The 20883-nt window shown below is 44.8% G+C and overlaps 1 protein-coding gene across 1 annotated transcript in view; it reads left to right on the forward strand.

Annotated features, from left to right (window-relative positions):
* Window positions 1–20883, forward strand: part of LOC115470753 (ephrin type-A receptor 6) — a 426374-nt gene that overhangs the window by 234546 nt on the left and 170945 nt on the right. The window contains exon 7 of the mRNA XM_030204259.1: window positions 6151–6276. Within this exon, the coding sequence (XP_030060119.1) occupies window positions 6151–6276 (126 nt within the window). The remainder of the gene's footprint in view (window positions 1–6150; window positions 6277–20883) is intronic.

Consider the following 20883-nt stretch of genomic DNA (forward strand, 5'->3'; position numbering starts at 1 on the left):
GGACTGGGAGGGGTGGGTGGGGAGCAGAGGGAAGGACCAGGAATTGGATTGGACTGGGAAAGGAGGTGAGCAGAGGGAAGGAGCAGGAGATGGATGGGACTGGGAGGGGTGGGAAGCAGAGGGAAGGAGCAAGAGATGGATGGGACTGGGAGGGGTGGGTGGGGAGCAGAGGGAAGGACCAGGAATTGGATTGGACTGGGAAAGGAGGTGAGCAGAGGGAAGGAACAGAAGATGGATGGGACTGCGAGGGGTGGGGAGCAGAGGGATGGACCAGGAGATGGATGGGATTTGGAGAGGTCAGGCACAGCAGAGGGAAGGAGCAAGAGATGGATGGGACGGAGGGATGGTGAGCAGAGGGAAGGAACAGAAGATGGATGGGACTGGGAGGGGTGGGGAGCAGAGGGAAGGAGCAGGAGATGGATGGGACTGGGAGGGGTGGGGAGCAGAGGGAAGGAGCAAGAGATGGATGGGACTGGGAGGGGTGGGTGGGGAGCAGAGGGAAGGACCAGGAATTGGATTGGACTGGGAAAGGAGGTGAGCAGAGGGAAGGAGCAGGAGATGGATGGGACTGGGAGGGGTGGGAAGCAGAGGGAAGGAGCAAGAGATGGATGGGACTGGGAGGGGTGGGTGGGGAGCAGAGGGAAGGACCAGGAATTGGATTGGACTGGGAAAGGAGGTGAGCAGAGGGAAGGAACAGAAGATGGATGGGACTGCGAGGGGTGGGGAGCAGAGGGATGGACCAGGAGATGGATGGGATTGGGAGAGGTCAGGCACAGCAGAGGGAAGGAGCAGAAGATGGATGGGACGGAGGGATGGTGAGCAGAGGGAAGGAACTGAAGATGGATGGGACTGGGAGGGGTGGGGAGCAGAGGGAAGGAGCAAGAGATGGATGGGACTGGGAGGGTGGGGAGCAGAGGGAAGCCTACTGGAAAGAAGACACTGCATAAAACAGAAGACACTGGGATCAAAGCGAATAGAAAAACTACATGATCAGACAACAAAGGTAAATAAAAGTTTATTTTATTCATAATTTATTAATTGAAATGTGTCAGCTTTTTGAAATGTGCATCTGTGATATTTTGCCTGTAAATTTAATTTCCTTCCTCCATATTAGCATATTCATTTGCATATGTATATATGCAAATGATATGCTAATATGCTCCGTCCATTTTTTGCCCCCCCAAATGAAACAGTCAAACTACGCCTATGCTCTGCACATGGAGTCTGTATCTCACCGCAGAGGCAAGGAGATGGTCAGAACCTCAGCCCAGCTGAGAGGAAAAGCTGTAACACTCAAAAGGAGAATAAGGGGGAGTAACTCAGAGAAAATAAATGGGGAATGACTTGCAGTGGCATACCAAGGGGGGGGGGGCAGTCCACCCCGGGTGCACGCCGCTGGGGGGTGCTGCGGCACGCGGCTGCTCCTCCGAGTTCGCTAAACTTCGTTCGCTGCAGGCTTCCTGATCCGGGGCAGAGGGAGCTGCAGCAAACGAACAAAGTTTAGCAAACTCGGAGGAGCAGGTGTGCGCCGCGGCACCCCCCCCCCCCCCAGTGGCGTGCACCCGGGGGGGTGTCATCTAGCGGGGGGCGCGCTGCACCCGGGGGGAGGGGGGCATCGGCGCTCTGCCCCGGGTGCCATCCAGGCCAGGTACGCCACTGATGACTTGGGGAAATGGTGAAAAATCTTGATGGAATTACAGTAGATAAAGGAGGGATTAGTCCTAGAACAGCTGCTGATCACAAAGCATGCTAGCAAGACTGGGCTCTCTCACACAGCCCTCAGGGGCAGAGAAAGAGAGAGAGAGAGGGAGGGCTGGCCCTAGCTCAGAGCTAACAGCCAACAGGAAAAGCTCACAAGGAGTCAATCACAGGATACTACAACTATAGGAAAAGCAGTCCTAATACACAGTGATATCTATAACAATTGAATATAGATAATATTCATGTTGAACATTATTCAATATGGGGGCAGAACACGAGTCCTTGTTGATATTCTACATAGATCATTTCAGGGCCGGATGTCTAGCCTTTTGAGTCATAGAGCTGCAATTATTTCCACGTTACTCACCAGCCGAACTACATTTCTGCCCCGTCTGAGCATAGATTGTAGAGGTGCTAATGCACTGCCATTACTTCCCTCATCAGGGTTTGCTATAAAAGGATATCCCCCCCCCCCCCCACACCTTAACCGTTGACTCTTTTACTTGATGCCTTCAGCCCCCCCCCCCCCCCATTCTGTCAACGTCTGGGGTAGGCACCGCCATCCTTCTGTTTCTCTGGCACTGGCCCCCCTCTGTAGAAGGCACCTAGATTCCATTATAGGATATTAATGTAACCAGCTACCAGTTCACCTAACATTTCAGCATATTTACATCAATCATATAGCTGACATAATATGGATGCCTAAATGTGGGAGAGGCTCGTGTAACTTAGTCTGTATATTATATGCATAATTCAGAACCCTGTTTATGTCCTGTCCATGCTTTGCCCCTGTGTATGCTCTCTCCCCTTGAAAATAGCCACTCTGTAAGTTAAGCGGGTATTTGCACAATAGCACTTAGCTGACCTGCTAACGCTTATATGTGCATGTGCATGCATACTTGCTTAAGTGTGGCATTGAAAACATTTATGTACATCGATGTGGGCAACTAGGTTATAGAATCACCTTCCACGTGACAGATTTGTCTGACACAAATCAAAATGCACAAGGCTATAAAGAAAGAAAAGCGTGGGACTAAAAATGTAAGCATTAGACTAGCCTTGGCAAGCATCCTATGGGTATATAAGGTAAATTAAATGTGTCTTTGAAAGTAATTATAAAATTTAGATTGATTGAACTGTGTGATGAGCAGGTGCTGAACTAGGAAACATTTTTGCCACCCTGAAATTGCTGTGAAAGCTTCCCATCAATTTCACACGCTTGATTAGTTCAAATCAGTTCTCCATCACATGGCTTGCCTGCACACGCTTCACTTTCCCATCATCCACAAGACTTTTACAAACCTTCAAAGCTATTTTCTGACACTTGCAGCAAGCTCTGTCTTCTCACAGAAAAAAATACAAAAGGGTTAAATTCTGGGATATATTTTTACAAAACAAAACTCATCAAATGGTGAGAGAAAATTGACCATATGCAGTTACCAATTGGATCCAGATTTGTCTTGCAAGGTTGATCTAGTCCTGGGTTTACCCCATTGAATGCAGGGACTTGTAGTCTTGCTTTTCATAGGGAATGTAATGGGGAAATCAGAACTACAAGTCCCTGCAATGGGTAAATCTGGATCCAGTTGGCAACCCTGCATATGCATTAGTTTAAAGGGAATAATAGGACTTAAGTGCTACCAGGCTTCATTCACCCTTGTTACTAAGGTACTCAGACCTTTAAACAATACCATGTTCAGCGGCCTTCCATCTTGAATTGTAATCATGTGATGTTGTTCATCCTGATTACATTGCTTAATCTGGGCACACTCACTGGTCATAGAACCTTCCAGATTCCCACTAATGATTATGCTTTGTCTAGAGTTTCTCTAAGGTACCACGTTCTAGGTTTTAGTGCAGCTCAGAAATGACACCAATTTGCAAGAGTTATTTATCAGAATCCCAGGAGTAATGGTAGAAGGTTCTATAATATGGCACAGGCTATCAGCATTGGCTGTGAATTCTACAAAGTGGGCTGGTTGCATATACCCATACTGTAGATAAAAATAATGGGAGTAATTCTGTATAGTGTGTCAGTAGTTAGGCACCAATTATGTGTCTAATTTATGGCGCTGAAAGGGCAGTTAATAGTACTTAAGCACCAAAACAAGAGGGCTACTTACGAGGCTCTATTCTATGACTGGTTGCCTAAGTGTTCAAGTGTTAACTGTATGGTATGGGTATTAGTTAGAACACTGTCAGACAAGTGCCTAACTGCTGCATTTAGGCCCTCACATTTAAACTTGGCATAGAGCAGGCATAAGGGGTGATTCCTAAATTTATCTTGTAATGACCTATATAGAATTATCCCTATGATGTTTATCTACGTAATTGCTGACTTACACTAGAATTCTATAGCACATTAGCCCCCTAATTCTGTATACATTGCCAAAAATTGTGTGCTCAAATTTGCATATGTAATTTAATTGAATAGCAAGCTAATTAGCGCCAATAATTGACTTTTATCAAGCAATTATTGGCACTAACTAAAGTGAATTGAACTTTATGTGTGTAAATGTAGGCGCAGGATCCACGCCTAAAATTTACATTCAGTTTGAAAAAGGAGGCACAGAAATGGGCAGGTTATGGGTGGAATGGGCTACATTCCTAAAATTTACATGCACTGTTATAGAATAACAGTGATACGCACCTAATATAGATGCATACATTTGTACCACGTTTCAGTTGGTACAAATGGCCGCGCCTAAGGTTAGGTGCGATTCCCGGGCAGAAGCACTTTTCTATAAACTGTGACTAACTTTAAGTGCGGCTTATTGAACAGCACTTTTTTTGTTGCTGATTTTTTTTTTGGCACCATATATAGAATCTAGACCGATGTGCACAAATTTGCTGTTATAGAATACTAGTTTAGCAGCTAGATTTTGGGTGCCTAAGCTTTTGCACTTTTTATAGAATTACCCCCAATACCATTTCTTCAGTAGAATAAAGATTTTTCATAGGAATCCTGGCAAGATATGTGGAAGAAAAGCCTAGTGGTTAGAGAAGTAGAATGAAAACAAGGGAAATCATGGTTCAAATCCCACCGATACTCTATCAGGGGCATTTTCAAAAGAGAAGGGCGCCCATCTTCCGACACAAATCAGGAGATGGGCGTCCTTCTCTCAGGGTCACCCAAATTGGCATAAATGAAAGCCGATTTTGAGCATCCTCACCTGCAGTCTGTTGCGGAGACAACCAAAGTTCACGGGGGCGTGTCGGAAGCTTAGCAAAGGCAGGACTGGGGCGTGCTTAAGAGATGGGCGTCCTCGGTCAATAATGGAAAAAGAAGGGCGTCCCTGACGAGCATTTGGTTGACTTTACTTGGTCCGGTTTTTTTTCATGACCAAGCCTCAAAAAGGTGCCCAAACTGACCAGATGACCTCCCCTTACTCCCCCAGTGGTCACCAACCCCTTCCCACCCTAAAAAAAAAAATGTAAAAATATTTTTTGCCAGCCTCTATGCAAGCCTCAAATGTCATACCGAGCTCCATCACAGCAGTATGAAGGTCCCTGGAGCAGTTTTAGTGGGTGCAGTGCACTTCAGGCAGGCAGACCCAGGCCCATCCCCCCCTACCTGTTACACTTGTGCTGGTAAATGTGAGCCCTTCAAAACCCACCCGAAACCCACTGTACCCACATGTAGGTGCCCCCCTTCACCCCTTAGGGCTATGGTAGTGTTGTACAGTTGTGGGTAGTGTTTTTTTTTTTTTGGGGGGGGGGTTGGGGGGCTCAGCACCAATGGTAAGGGAGCTATGCACCTGGGAGCAATTTCTGAAGTCCACTGCAGTGCCCCCTGGGGTGCCTGGTTGGTGTCCTGACATGTGAAGGGGACCAGTGCACTACGAATGCTGTCTCCTCCCACGACCAAATGGCTTGGATTTGGTCGTTTTTGAGATGGGCGTCCTCGTTTTCCATTATCGCCGAAAACCAGGGACGACCATCTCTAAGGTCGCCCATCTCAACATTTAGGTCGACCATCTCTAAGGTCGACCTAAATGTTGAGATTTGGGCGTCCCCGGCCGTATTATCGAAACAGAAGATGTGCGCCCATCTTGTTTCGATAATAGTGGTTTCCCCGCCCCCTTCTCCATGACGTCGTTAGAGATGGGTGCCCTTTGAGATGGTCGTCCCCGTTCGATTATGCCCCTCCACATGACCTTGGAGAAGTCACTTAACCCTCCATTGCCTCAGGTACAGGTTTAGAATGTAAATCTTCTGGGGATAGAGATTGCCTACTCTACTTGAATGTAACTTGCCTTGAGCTACTAGTGGAAAGCATATGCTGTATTCCAATGGATGCAATTACTGTCACATACTTTAGCGATGACTTTAGATCTGTATGAAATGGTGATAACTATTCAGCACTTTAATATCAGAAGCTTAGAATCTGTCACAGCTTTTGTTCCGAAGTAATATACTAAAAATTGTGAAATCTTTGTTTCTGTGCAGTACAGTTCCCAGGGGTGAAAACCTATGTTGATCCAGATACATATGAAGATCCATCATTAGCAGTTCACGTGTTTGCAAAAGAGATAGATCCATCCAGAATTCGCATAGAGAGAGTGATTGGGGCAGGTAAAATAAAAGTCTATTACTTTCAAAAGATATTTTCTGTTTTGAATTTTTGTTCTAATGTACTGCTTTGAAGTTCCTAAATAAAGAAATGTGGTAAATAGCTGTTAGTGTGCTGGTTAAAAAAAAAAAAAAAGGTTTGGACAAGTTCCTGGAGGAAAAGTCCATAAACCATTTTTAATGTGAACTTGGGGAAATCCACTACTTATCCCTGGGGGTACCAGTATAAAATCTATCTATTTTTTTATATTCTGCCAAGTATTTGTGACCTGGATTCAGTGGTGTGCTGGAGCCGGCTCGCACCGGCTCGCAAGAGCTGCTTGTTAAATTTACTGGCATCTTGCGAGCCGGTTGTTGGGCAGTGCGAGCTGGTTCACCTCTGCTCCCCCGTTGCCCCGGTCCATCATCCATCTGCCCTCTGCTCCCACCCCGACAGACCTGGTTTCCTTCCTGCGCCGCTGCTTGCCTTTAAAAATTTTATTTTCCTTCGAGAGGCGCACCGGCATTGAAGCGAAGGCTTAGCACAGTTTCAGCCTTCCATTCCCTTCCCTCGCATCATGGCTCCGCCCTTGCACAAACAGGAAATATGTCCGAAGAGGGCGGAGCCATGATGCGAGGGAAGGGAACAGAAGGCTGAAACCGAGCTAAGCCTTCGCTTCAACGCCGGCGTGCCTCTCGAAGGAAAATAAAATTTCTAAAGGCAAGCAGCGGCACAGGAAGGAAACCAGGTCTGTCGGGGTGGGAGCAGAGGGCAGATGGATGATGGACGACCGGGGCAGCGGGGGGGGGGGGGCTCGAAGAAGGCAGATGAAGGGGAGGAGGGCAGGGGGGAGACGAGGGTTGCTGGACATGGGTGGATCATGGAGGGGATGGCAGGGGGAGACGAGGGTTGCTGGACATGGGTAGATGGAGGGCAGGGGAGGGGAGGGTTGCTGGACATGGGTGGATGGAGGGGAGAGGAGGGTTGCTGGACATGGGTGGATGCAGTGCAGGGGGGAGAGGAGGGTCGCTGGACATGGGTGGATGGAGGGCAGGGGGGAGAGGAGGGTTGCTGGACGGTGGATGGAGGGCAGGGGAGAGGAGGGTTGCTGGGCATGGGTGGGTGCAGGGCAGGGGGGAGAGGAGGTTTGCTGGACATGGGTGGATGCAGTGCAGGGGGCAGAGGAAGGTTGCTGGACATGGATGGAGGGGAGGGAAGAGTGAGGAATGAGATGAGAAGAGGGTAAAGGAAGAGAGGAGAATAACTGCACATGGATGGAGAAAATAGGCTGAAGCTGGATCCACTGGACAGTCAAGTCTGCGGAGGACCCAGCTTTTACTTACAGATGTAGGGCAAGAAATGAAGAAGAAAGGCGGAAAGTAAAGAAATAAATGGAAAGGAAGCCCTGGAAATGGAGTTAAGAGGACAGATAGCAGAATCGGATACTGGGCCGGCATGATCAGAAAAACAAAGTCACCAGACAACAAAGGTAGAAAAAATCATTTTATTTTTATTATAGTGTTTGGAATATGTCCACTTTGAGAATCAGGTACTCAACATTAAAAGTTTATTTTTATTTACTTATTTATGGCATTTTATCCCACATTAAACATGAATTAGATTGCCCCCCCCCCCCAAGGCTCTCTCCCCGGCTATAACCAGCTCTGCAATTTGGGGGGGGGGCGCAGAGGTGGACGGGGGGGGGGGCAGAGGTGGACGGGAAGGGGGGGCGCAGAGGTGGACCGGGGAGAGAGCCTGTTGTTAAACATTTACCAGCACACCACTGCCTGGATTGGCCCTTGTTAGAAACAGGATGTTGGGCTTGATGGACCTTTGGTCTGACACAGTATGGTGATTCTCATATTCTTATGTAGGTATAAACAGTGCACTAGACAATAGGGATATGCTGTGGTTTGCAACAACATGGAAATGTTAACAACATATACCATGATGTTGCAAGTCATTAGCAAGTGAAATTGAGCAGAAAAAACACATTTTCTCCCAGACAGATTCTATATACAGAGCCCAAAGATCTGTGCCAGAATTTGCATGTGGATCAGGGATCTGTATGTAACTAAATGCAACACAATTGCTTAATTGGGTCTCTTATTGGCTAACTGGTTTAATTATTAGTGTTAACAAGTACTTAATTGACACTAATTGAGGGTTACAATCCATGTGCTTCTCGACCCACCACACCTAATTGGTCTCACACAGATCTCAATGGGGGGGGGGGGGGGTGGCCATGGGAGGGGCATGAGTGGATCAGAAGCTTCCTAAAAAGTTGAGCAGTGTTATGGAATTTCAAGGGTGCATGCTCAAGTTGCTCACCAGGATTTATCATGTTTCAAGCAGAAGCTTAGCCAGACTTTGGCGGGAGGGGGGTCCAGAGCCCAAGGTGAGGGGGCAGCGTTTAGCCCACCCGGCGCCGCTGACCCCCCCCCCCCCCCCGCCCCCCCCCCCCCCCCCCGCCGCCACCACCACCACCAACAACTTTGACCCCCCTGCCAACAACCCTGCCGAGAGTCTCGACCCCCCTCCCACCGCCAACCCTCATCTGCCGCCACCGTCGGCTACATTTGCTGGCAGGGGACCCCAACCCCCGCCATCCGATGTCCTCTTCTTCCAGCGCAAGGCTTCGTTCTGTTTCTGTGAGTCTGATGTCCTGCACGTACAGGATGTCAGACTCACAGAAACAGAACAAAGCCTTGTGCTGGAAGAAGAGGATCTCGGCTGGCGGGGGTTAGGGTCCCCCACCAGCAAAGGTAGCCAACGGCGACGGCGGTGACGGGGGAGGGTTGGCGGCGGGAAGGGGGTCGAGAGGGTCATCCGCAGGGGTTCCAGGGACAAATCTATGGGGTGGCCCCACATAGCTATGCCACTGGTTTCAAGTGCTGTAAGTCTTTGTGCCTAGAGCTGAGTGTGCAAATCGGCACTATGTGCTATTCTGTAAAAAGTGCTAATTCCAGAGCACCCATTATAGAATAGTGCTAAGGTCTTTGTGTTTTTTTTCATTTCGCAATAATAGTGCTCATTCTTTCAGAAGAGTGTGCACTATTTGCAAAGGGGCATACATTTTCAACAGTTTATGCTCTTTTTCCAGTAGTGTATGCATTCAAACCATTGTACTTGCACGCACTTTGGGGAAAAGAATATGCCCTCTTTGGAAATCATATGCACTCTTGTGAAAGAGTGTACTCTCAATGACTTTGCTCACATGATGACAAAATGCCTAAAGAAATATGAATACAATAAATATTCACAGAAATAACAAAGGAAACAATGCAAAATGAAAAATTTTGGGTGCCTTTCCCTACTAAATAATTGAGAAAATATAGCAGGGATTCCTTTGCTATTTAATACCGATGGCCTTTTCTGTTAAAAAAGCATAAAGGGCTGTTTTATCATTCCTGCCTCGTATTTCCCCTTCTTTGTCCTGTATGTCTGTCCTGATTAGACTGTAAGCTCAGTCGAGCAGGGACTGTCTCTTCATGTTCAAGTGTACAGCTCTGCATATGTCTAGTAGCACTATAGAAATAATTATTATTATTCGTAGTAGTAGTAGTAATAAGTGTGCTTTATTAATGACCCGACATGGCCATGTTTTGGCATAACTAACACCTGCCTCAGGGGGATCAATTCAAGCAACACTAGGTGCATGTTGCTCAAAATATGAATGTTGTGACTCACCACAATAATGGTTCTTTCTGAAAAAAGTGAAATGAGTAACTAGAATGAACCATTATTGTGGTGAGCCACAACATCCACTTTTTGAGCAACTCGCGCACCTAGTATTGCTTGAATTGACCCCTGAGGCAGGTGTTAGTTACGCTGAAACACGGCCTGTGTTGGCTCATTAAAAAAGCTCACTTGTTCCATTCTTGAGAACCCTTTGTGCTTTTTTTCTGGACTGCTTGTGCTGTGTACTTTGACCCTCTCCACTGCATGCTGCTGTTAAAAGAACTGAACGTGTCAATGCTGGAACAGAGTCAGGGACATGGGGAGTTGGTGTTCCAAGCCTAATTAAGCAGGAACAGAACAGTGCCAGATTTTCACAGGCTCCCTGTGCCTCATGTCATAGGATGCCCTCTTGAAAGTGAGCGGCCATTTATTTCCTAGCAATCTACTTGGGGTTTTCAATAAATAAAAGTAAAATTTTGTTGTTAAGATGAGCTGATCATTTGGATTTCCTCCCCTGGCAAACACACTATGTACTAAGAGCTCAAGTAAACATTTTAATGCCAGACCTTATCAGCTGTGATTGCTCTGGCTTACTCTACGGAGACTGGTTTTCAAAATGACTTGATTGCCTTGTACCTGCAGTGCCACAAACATCTGAGCCAGCTGCTGGGGAACCATGTGTGTTGGATAGAAAATGCCCAGTATTTGGCATCACTCAGGCAAGAGTGTGGTTGAGTGTAAAGTAAGAGACCAGAAAAAGCACTCATTATCTTTGTGAGGGTTTAGGCTACAGTCAACTACTTTTTTTGATTTTTGTTCACAAAGGTGTCCTTTTACCAAGCTTACCACGGCTTAAAGGGCTTACCATGGGGCACAGGCATCCTGCTATATGTTCCAGGTTAGCATGTCCACAACACGTGGTAAAAAATTATTTGTTTTTACCACATAGGGGGCATGTCTGGGACCAGAGAGTGAGTGTGTTTGTGTAATGACTGTTGGATAAAGTATTCTTACACTAGACAAATGGCAAAGCCAAACAGCTATTTCTGGAATTGGAAGTGACCAGTAATAACAAACTTTAATGATGAATATTATGTCTATATCTTATGTAATTCCCTGGTAAACTGAGTTTGGAAATGTCCTCAGGGAATTACTAAACTGGTGTAGAATTCTCCAGATTCACTGGGGGAGGGGAGGGGGATAACAGCACAAGTGGGAGGGTGAAGAGCTCAGCCCAGAGGGAAAGATTAGCAGAGCATAATTGACAATAGGTGTCATAGTTGGGGTGGAATTGTAAGGTGATAAAAGTATTGGGATTAGTGAGCACATGGTCTTTGGTTACCTTTACCACCACCATGAAAAGAGTGGATATCCTGGTCAGGTCCAATAACCTAAGGCTAAATAAAGAGGAGGTTCTTGCCAACAAAAGCATTAACTGTGAGGAGTACTTCAGATGGGTAGATAGAGTTAATGCAGCCTAGGATTGAAGCAGGAAAATCCTGTTCAGTGCCAGAGGCAGCAGCTTGTGGATGTGCCCCCTTGGAGGGAAAGGACAGACAGACAGGTCTGGCCCTGAGTGGGTCCAGCAGCTGGGTAAAAGCCCAGCGGGATAGCTTACCATGGAAGTGCAGGAAGCCACAGCCTTGGATTGTTCTTCCAGAAAGGATGGGTATTGGAGGACTAGTGGTACTGTAAATATGTGGAAGTAAATAGAGCAGGCTGTGTTTCCCCCACAGAGGGGCTGCATCAGGGGCTATGTGGTGTATATACTGATCTTCACCACCAATGAATTAATGCCCTTATGAATGTAACACAATAGTCGAGCTGGAGATTTGCTCTAGAGAAGGACAAGAGAATGATTGCAAGACTTGAACTTTAACCCCTACGTGGATATATGTTCTGCTGGCTTCACTGCCAGTTTTTTCCAGCCATATCAATGTGAGTCTGTAAGCATGCTGCCATCTTCTGGAGAGTGTTTTCATTGTGCTGTTTTTTTTTTTTACTGACCATGGTGCTTCATTCATAAAGGGATTAATTCTTTGGTGATGTTATTCAGTATATATACTATATAGCTCCTGACGCAGTCCCTCTGTGGGCAAAACAGCCTGTGTCGGGCATTGCATTTGGTTGAAACTCTACAATAAAGATTTGTTTGTGCCTACTACTAATCTGCTCTATTTACTTCCACATTGGAGTTCGCGGCAGCGTGTTACTTCTTAGTACTGTAAATATGTAAATACCCTAGGCTATTCAATAGACTGTTAATTTAGTAGTTGAAACTTTACAGCAAAAGAATTGGATTGGCACAAAAACCTCTTTCAGCAAAGTGAACTGTTTGATATAAAGGGAACTGTTAGTGAAGTTTGGATATCTGCCTGTTGTAGCGTTCCAGTAAAGTTATTGTATCTTGTTATAAAACCTGGAGTGGAGAGTTTCTTTGGAATGCAAGTGATGTTATTTTACTCTCAGACTGTGAAAGAAAAATAAGTAAAAGTGTGACTTAAAATCCTATGGCCTACTGGGATCAAGCCCAGCCACAGCATGTGCCCAGTGACATAACATAACAGAAGCATTTGTATACTGCTACAACTGCAAAGTTCTAAGCAGTTCATAACACTTAATTAAGAAGCCAGGGCAATCTCCCAGGAATTACAAAACTACATGTGGAGAGGCATAATCGAAAGGGGCGCCCAAGTTTTCCTGAGGACATCCTCGCAGGACGGCCTGGTGAAGGGGTGGAGAAACCCGTATTATCGAAACAAGATGGGCGTCCATCTTTCGTTTCGATAATACAGTCGGGGACACCCAAATCTTGACATTTAGGTCGTCCCTAGAGATGGTCATCCTTAGACTTGGTCGTTTCTGATTTTTGGCGATAATGGAAACCAAAGACGCCCATCTCAGAAACGACCAAATGCAAGCCCTTGGTCGTGGGAGGAGCCAGCGTTCATAGTGCACTGGTCCCCCTGACATAAGTACATAAGCACCGCAATACTGGGAAAAGACCAAGGGTCCATCAAGCCCAGCATCCTGTCTCTGACAGCGGCCAATCCAGGCTTCAAGAACCCGGCAAACCCCCCTCCAAAAAATTTTTTATAATGTTCAATGGACTTTTCCCTCAGGAATCTGTCCAAACCCCCTTTAAATTCCGTAAGGCCAGCTGCTGTCACTACATTCTCCGGCAACGAGTTCCAGAGCCTAACTACATGCTGAGTAAAGAAAAAATTTCTCCTATTTGTTTTAAATCTACCATATTCTAGCTTCATCTTGTGTCCCCTGGTTTTGTTGTTGTTTGAAAGTGTAAACAAACGCTTCACATCTGTCTGCTCTAATCTGCTCATTATCTTGTAGACTTCTATCATATCACCCCTCAGCCACCTTTTCTCCAAACTGAAGAGCCCTAACCTTCTCAGCCTTTGCTCATAGGGAAGTCATTCCATTCCCTTTATAATTTTCGTCACTCTTCTCTGCACCTTCTCTAATTCCTTTATATCTTTTTTGAGATGCGGCGACCAGAATTGGACACAATACTCAAGGTGCGGTCGCACCATGGAGCGATACAATGGCATTATAACCGCCTCATGTTTGTTTTCCATCCCTTTCCTAATAATACTCAACATTCTGTGCACTTTCTTAGCCGCCACAGCACACTCAGCAGAAGTTTTTAACATCTTATCAACGATGACTCCCAGATCCCTTTCTAGGTCTGTGACTCCTAATGCGGAACCTTGTATGACATAGCTGTAATTCGGGTTCCTCTTACCCACATGCATCACTTTGCACTTGTCAACATTGAACTTCATCTGCCACTTGGACGCCCAATCCCCCAGTCTCGCGAGGTCCTCCTGTAATCTTTCACACTCCTCCTGCGACTTGACGACCCTGAATAACTTTCAGGCTTATTTTCGAAAGTGATCGCCAGCGATCTTCTGACATAAATCGAGAGATGGCCGGCGATCTCTCAAAAGCGGCGAAATCGGTATAATCGAAAGCTGCTTTTTTGACACCATCACCGCTTTCCCGTCACCGCGCCGACAAAAGTTCAAGGGGGTGTGTGGCGACGTAGCAAAGGCGGGGCGGGCATGGACGTGGCTACCAGATGGCCGGCTTTTGCAGATAATGGAAAAAAAAGTGGCGTTAATTAGTATTTCGCCAGGTATACTTGGTCCTTTTATTTTCACGACCAAGCCTCAAAAAGGTGCCCCAACTGACCAGATGACCACCGGAGGGAATGGAGGATGACCTCCCCGTACTCCCCCAGTGGTCACCAACCCCCTCCCACACTAAAAAAATAAAAATAAAAACCTTGTTTTGCCAGCCTGTATGCCAGCCTCAAATGTCATACCCAGCTCCCTGACAGCAGTATGCAAGTCCCTGGAGCAGTTTTTAATGGGTGCAGTGCACTTCAGGCAGGCAGACCCAGGTCCATCCCCCCCTACCTGTTACACTTGTGGTGCCATCCCCCCAAACCCACTGTACCCACATATAGGTGCCCCCCTTCACCCATAAGGGCTATGGTAATGGTGTAGCGTTGTGGGGAGTGGGTTTGGGGGGGATTTGGGGGGCTCAGCACTCAAGGTAAGGGAGCTATGCACCTGGGAGTTATTTGTGTATTTAAAAAAAAAAAAAAAAATTAGAAGTGCCCCCTAGTGTGCCCGGTTGGTGCCTTGGCATGTCAGGGGGACCAGTGCACTACAAATGCTGGCTCCTCCCATGACCAAATGCCTTGATTTTCGCCGGGTTTGAGATCGCCGGCATTTTTTTCCATTATCGTTGAAAAACAAAAACAGCCATCTCAAACCCAGCGAACTCTGGCATTTGGCCGGGCTAAACCGTATTATCGTAAACAAAGATGGCCGGCCATCTTTTTCGATAATACGGTTCCAGCCAGCTGTTGCGCCGCCGCCAAAATAGATTGCCGGCAACGTTCGATTATGCCCCTCTTTGTGTCATCTGCGAATTTAAATACCTCACTAGTTACTCCCATCTCTAGGTCATTTATAAATATGTTAAAAAGTAGCAGTCCCAGCACAGACCCCTGCGGGACCCCACTAACTACCCGTCTCCACTGAGAATACTGACCATTCAACCCTACTCTTTGCATCCTATCTTTCAACCAGTTCTTAATCCATAGTAATACCCTACCTCTGATCCCATGGTTCTCCAGTTTCCTCAGGAGTCTTTCATGAGGCACTTTGTCAAACGCCTTTTGAAAATCCAGATACACAATATCCAACGGCTCCCCATTGTCCACATATTTGTCACCCCCTCCAAAAAATGCAGTAGATTGGTGAGGCAAAACTTCCCTTCACTAAATCCGTGCTGACTTTATCTCATCAGCCCATGTTTTTGTATGTGCTCTGTAATTTTATTCTTAATAATAGCCTCTACCATTTTGCCCGGTACCGACGTCAGATTCACCGGTCTATAATTTCCCGGATCTCCTCTGGAACCTTTTTAAAAAATCGGTGTAACATTGGCTACCCTCCAGTTTTCCGGTACCACACTCAATTTTAGGGATAGATTGCATATTACTATCAGTAGCTCTACACATTCATTTTTCAGTTCTATTAATACTCTGGGATGAATACCATCAGGTCCTGGGCACCTTAGGGGGCACTGCAGTGGACTTCAGAAAAAGCTCCCAGGTACATTGCTCCCTTACCTTGTGTGCTGAGCCCCCCAACCCCCCCAAACCCCATTAAAAAAAAGTCCAAGTGCAAAATGCACAAAGTCAAGCCATTGGGATGTAGGAGGAGCCAGCATTTTTAGTAGACTGGTCCCCCTGACATCCCAGGACAGCAATAGGACACCCTAGGGGGCACTGCAGTGGACTTTATAAAAAGCTCCCAAGTACACATCTCACCATTGCTCCCTTACCTTGTCTGCTGAGCCACCCAAAACCCACCATCCCCAACTGTACACCACTACCATAATCCTTACAGGTGAAGGGGGCACCTATATATGGGTACAGTGGGTTTCTGGTGAGTTTTGGAGAGCTCACAGTTTCCTCCACAAGTGTTAACAGGTAGGGGGAGGTAGGAGCCTGGGTCCACCTGTCTGCAGTGCACTGCACCAGTACTAGACTACCCCAGAGAGCTGCCTGCTATTCTAATGGACCTGAGTATAACATCTGAGGTTGGCATAGAGGCTGGCAAGTAATGTTTTTCATAACATTTTTGGGGGTGGGAGGGGGTTAGTGACCACTGGGGGAATAAGGGGAAGGTCATCCCTGATTCCCTCCAGTGGTCATCTGGTTATTTAGGGCACCTTTTTGTTCCTTATTTGTTATAAAAACAGGTCTAGCTCAAAACATCTTAGTTTTAGTCCTGGACATTTTTGTTTTGTTCCATTATGGCTGAAAAATGTCTAAGTCTTAGGAACGCCCAAGTCCCACCCTGAACATGCCCCTGACACACACCCTTGAGATTTGGATGGACCTCTGACGGACTTGATAGAAAAACGTCTAAAAATAGGTTTCAAATATACTGATTTGGACATTACTGTGAGAAAATCATCCAAATGTTGCTTTATGCCACTTTTTAGACGTTTTTCTGTTTTGCAAATGAGCCCAATAGGAACCTATGGAACTTTGTAAGTCTAAGGGCCCTGTTTACTAAGGTGCACGCTAAATTTTAGCACGTGCTAACACTAGAGACACTCATATATTCCTATGGGTGTCTCTAGCGTTAGCGCATGCTAATTTTTAACATGTGCTATAAAAGCTAGCGCCTACAGTGTGGCTTAGTAAATAGGGCCCTAAATGCTTTGAAAATTAGTTCCAAAGTGAAAATATCCAGGCTGTATATTGTTAATATGCATATACCTGGAAAAATTCAAATGTTGGTCCTTACATCTACTCCAAACCACACAACTAACTTCTGGTTTGGACCTGCACTACTAGAAAGGGAAATTGTATTTACTTCTTTGGGGTTAAAAACCACCTTGAAAGGCAAATAAATAAATAAATTTGGAGCTTATCTCCTTCATTGGTTCTCTTTGGACATGCAGTTTTGTAGAATGTACCTGTTACATGTTTAAGTAGCAAAATTGGTGCTAAAAGGGCAAGCTATCAACAAGATCTAATGTTCAGACATGTTATTTTACTGTTAACTCCAGTTATTAATAACTAGATCTCATTGCGTAAAATGGAACCTGTGCTAAACTAACAGTAGTTAGTGTTTAAATAACACAGCTTAACATGTTGAAAACTATGCCCCTGAAACATGTGTCATATTTGCATGCAAAGCCCATAGGGATGCCACTCTGTTTTGTAAAATAGCTGTTCCTACTCTATATGCTGCCAAATGCACGTATTTTTCCCATGGCTCTATGTGTATTTTACAAAAGGCTCCTCATTTAGAGAGCCTTTCATAAAAGTCATAGCAAATTTTTAACATCACAGCTTGGATGATGCTTTTCTTACAATAATGCCCTATACAAATTTTAGGATGTGACTGTGAGATCTTGCTGACCGCATTGAAAAGCCTTTCTCTCAAGTCCCTGGCAGTAGAACATCAATCAAAAATTATGCTCTATCATTCCATTCTGCTTCCAGCCTAAAGCTCTAAAGCACAAAAGATGTATTTCTTTATGCAAAATGTTCCAGAAATATCACAAGATACAGGAAAGAGTATACTAAGGAGAATGCTGATAATACCCATGTATAAATCACTGTGAAAATTTGTTTGAGTATTGAATCTTATTCTGGAGGGTACATCTTCAGAGGGTAAAGACAGAGCAGAGATAGTCCAGAGAAAAAGCTCCCAAAATGGAGGAGAATTCACCACAACCTTCCTGAGGGACCTAAACATATATACCCAGGAAAAGATTGATATTGCCGAGATGCTGAAATATCTTAATGCTATAAATAATGTTTCAGTAGAAGTTCTATGTGAGGAAATCACAATTTGAAACTGGATGGGGTAGATTTGAGAGTAATTTAGGAATTTATATGCAGAAAGGATGGGCAATGCATGGAATACACTTCCAGTGAAAACTGAAGGGATGAATATAGGACAGGAATTTAAGAAAGTACAAGAGAAGCAAAAGTAAATCGCCAGACTAAGAGTAGTCTGCAGTGGGTAGACTGGGTGGACTGGGAGAGTAAACAGTTATGACTACTGAACCTAAATTGGGATTGAGCCAACAACAGGACCAGTCAGGGCTTGTGTTAGACATGTTGGGAATCAGGGCAGAAATTTGCAAGAGGGTCCCAAAACCTGCCAGAAAGCTGTTCTGCCTTCAGTTATGTGCAGGTTTGGGACCCCTTCTGGGCTGGCAGGGGGACCCAGATCAAGTGTCCTCTTTGGACTCTCCTAATGTGGGCCCTGGGACAAGTAAATGTATGCATATGATGGTGGTTGCATAGAATGGGTGTTGGAGACAGAAGCAGTGTAGGTTTCAAGAAAGCATGACTAAGCAGAGCGGTTTCCAGGTTATGGAGAAGTGACAGGAAAACCAAAAATCAACCAGGGGGATAATACTGCATCAAGAAGGAAATTGGGCAGAGTAAATGAACCTTCAAATTATTATCTGCCATCAGATTTGACACTTTAATGTTCAGTGCACTGTCTTATTATGCTTGAAATAACTGGTGATCTGTGATAGAAAGGAATGCTTCTTTCTTGTAACTGATTTGAGAAGATATCTCCAATGCATCAGAATTTATTTATATTTAATTAACAATATGTTTTACAGTTGTTGATTGCAGGATCCTGATCATAGTCCCAATGCTAGGGACACTCATTTCTGAAATCTTTCTGAATTCATAAATCTTTCTCTCAAGGTTTTAGTGCTGTAGACACTAAAATCAGGAGCTCATATAATTAAAAACTGAAAAAGTGAATCTAAGGGGCACCAGAAAAAATCAGTACAGTGCACTATTCTATAAAGGACATGCCAAGTTGAGTGCTCTTTATAGAGTAGTGCTTAGAGCCCCATCCCATGCCCAAATTTGGGTGCCAGTATTTATGCCAGATGAAACCTGATATAAATGTTGGCACCCAATTCTTAGAAAACAGGAGGAGCCTCCACGGAGAATCAAAGCAAAACAGAAAAAGTAGAGGCACCTAATTCTTGACATTTAGGTGTGAGAATGGTACTATTCTACAACTCTGTATGCAATTTTTGGGAATGCCCCTGCCCTGTCCCTAGCCATGTTCCCTTTTGAGTTGCATACTAACCACCAGATTCTATATATCGTGCCTAGCGTTCTGCTCCGAAATTTAAGCATATTCTATAAAAATGCACATAACTTAATTGGCTTAACAAGTCAATTAACATTTTTAACAGCACTTAATAAGCAATAATGAACACTAAATGGCAATAATTAGAATTTACGTGCATAACTCGTTAAAGATATTCTGGAATGCACAGTGTCTAAATTCTAATGTGCAGAGCCAAAAGGGGTGTGGTTATAGGCCTAAATCTAGGCACTGCTTATTGAATACACTTAAGCAGAAATTTATTCCACGTGGATTTTTCAGGTGCCATATGTAGAATCTAGCCTTAAAGGATTTAGGCACACAGGGTTATTGAATAATGCCCAGGAAGATGCATGCACAAATATCTAATAATGCCAATGAACTACAATAATTGATTTTTAACATCAATGTATTGCAATTAATTGGTTCATAAGGCAATTAATTTGCATGCACCTTTTTGATGAGCACCCAAATTTGTGCACCATATATAGAATCCAGGAGTTAGTGTGTCAATTAACAGGGCTGTGGTAACAGTTACCACTGGCATGGCAGCACATGGTAATTCAGACGCAAACTGCATAGCCTGTTTGGGACAGAAAATGGGCAGGTTATTTATAGTTAACACACGGTCACTTACTGTCGTTGTATAGGTGGTAAGTTCATTTGCAGTCAGTACATTTTCCTCAAATGAAAGTACTGTTCTGTGTTGTAACTGTTTGGGAACATGCTGGGAACGATTCAAACAGTTAGCACTCAGGCTTTGCACTTGCCATGTGTTCAGTTTTGCATCCAGTGTTTAGTAAGTGATAAATTTTACCACAGTTGAGTACAGGGTTAGGCAACAACGGTCCTCGAGGGCCACAACCCAGTCATGTTTTCAAGAATTCCAAAATGAATATGTATGAGATCAATTTGTACACAAATAGATCTCGTGCATGTTCATGGAGTGGAGGAGTAGCCTAATGGTTAGTGCAGTGGCCTGAGAATCTGTGGAACTAGGTTCAGTTCCCACTGCAACTCCTTGTGACACTGTCACTTACAAAATAAAAATACCTGTCTATAATATATAAACCACTATGATTGTAGCCACAGAAAGGTGATAAATCATATCCAATCTCATCTCCACTGTGGAAATCTTAAAACCCTAACTGGGTTGTGGCCCTCAAAGGCCATGGTTGCCCACCCCTGCTTTAGTACTAGATTCCCAAAATGCATTATAATTACATTCAAGATTCCTGTTCTACAGAAAAAAAAGGTTAATATTCAAAATTAATGGCCATCTCTCCACTTGTGCTTTTGTGTTTTGGATTATCTGATAAAGACGAGAACCCTTGAGGTTCAGGATGTAAGTGCACCCCTGCTCTGCAATTTACTATTCACAGTCAAAAAGTAAAGCTACTCTCACATCGCCACGTCTCCAGGATTATTTATGAATCAGAGTTTGAAGCAGATCTGAATGTTTTCCGCTCTGAGAAAGGCAAAATGTAGGTGGTCTCTGATGTCTGACTCATTACTTCCATTTGCTCCACATTGTGGTTGCTGTTAGACTGCCATCAACTTGACTGATCTATTTCTGTAGATAAACAAGAAAATAAAGAAATAAATTACAAAAATGAACAGAAAAGACGGACAGCTTACTGGAACAGGAAGAAATCCCTTTCCTGCTACCCTTGATATGCAAAGCACGTTTCTCATTAGAAATGGTAATTTTACTTTCCCTACAATCAGGTCTGCTAACAGGGA

The sequence above is a fragment of the Microcaecilia unicolor genome, chromosome 5, assembly GCF_901765095.1.
Source record: "Microcaecilia unicolor chromosome 5, aMicUni1.1, whole genome shotgun sequence".
NCBI lineage: Eukaryota > Metazoa > Chordata > Amphibia > Gymnophiona > Siphonopidae > Microcaecilia > Microcaecilia unicolor.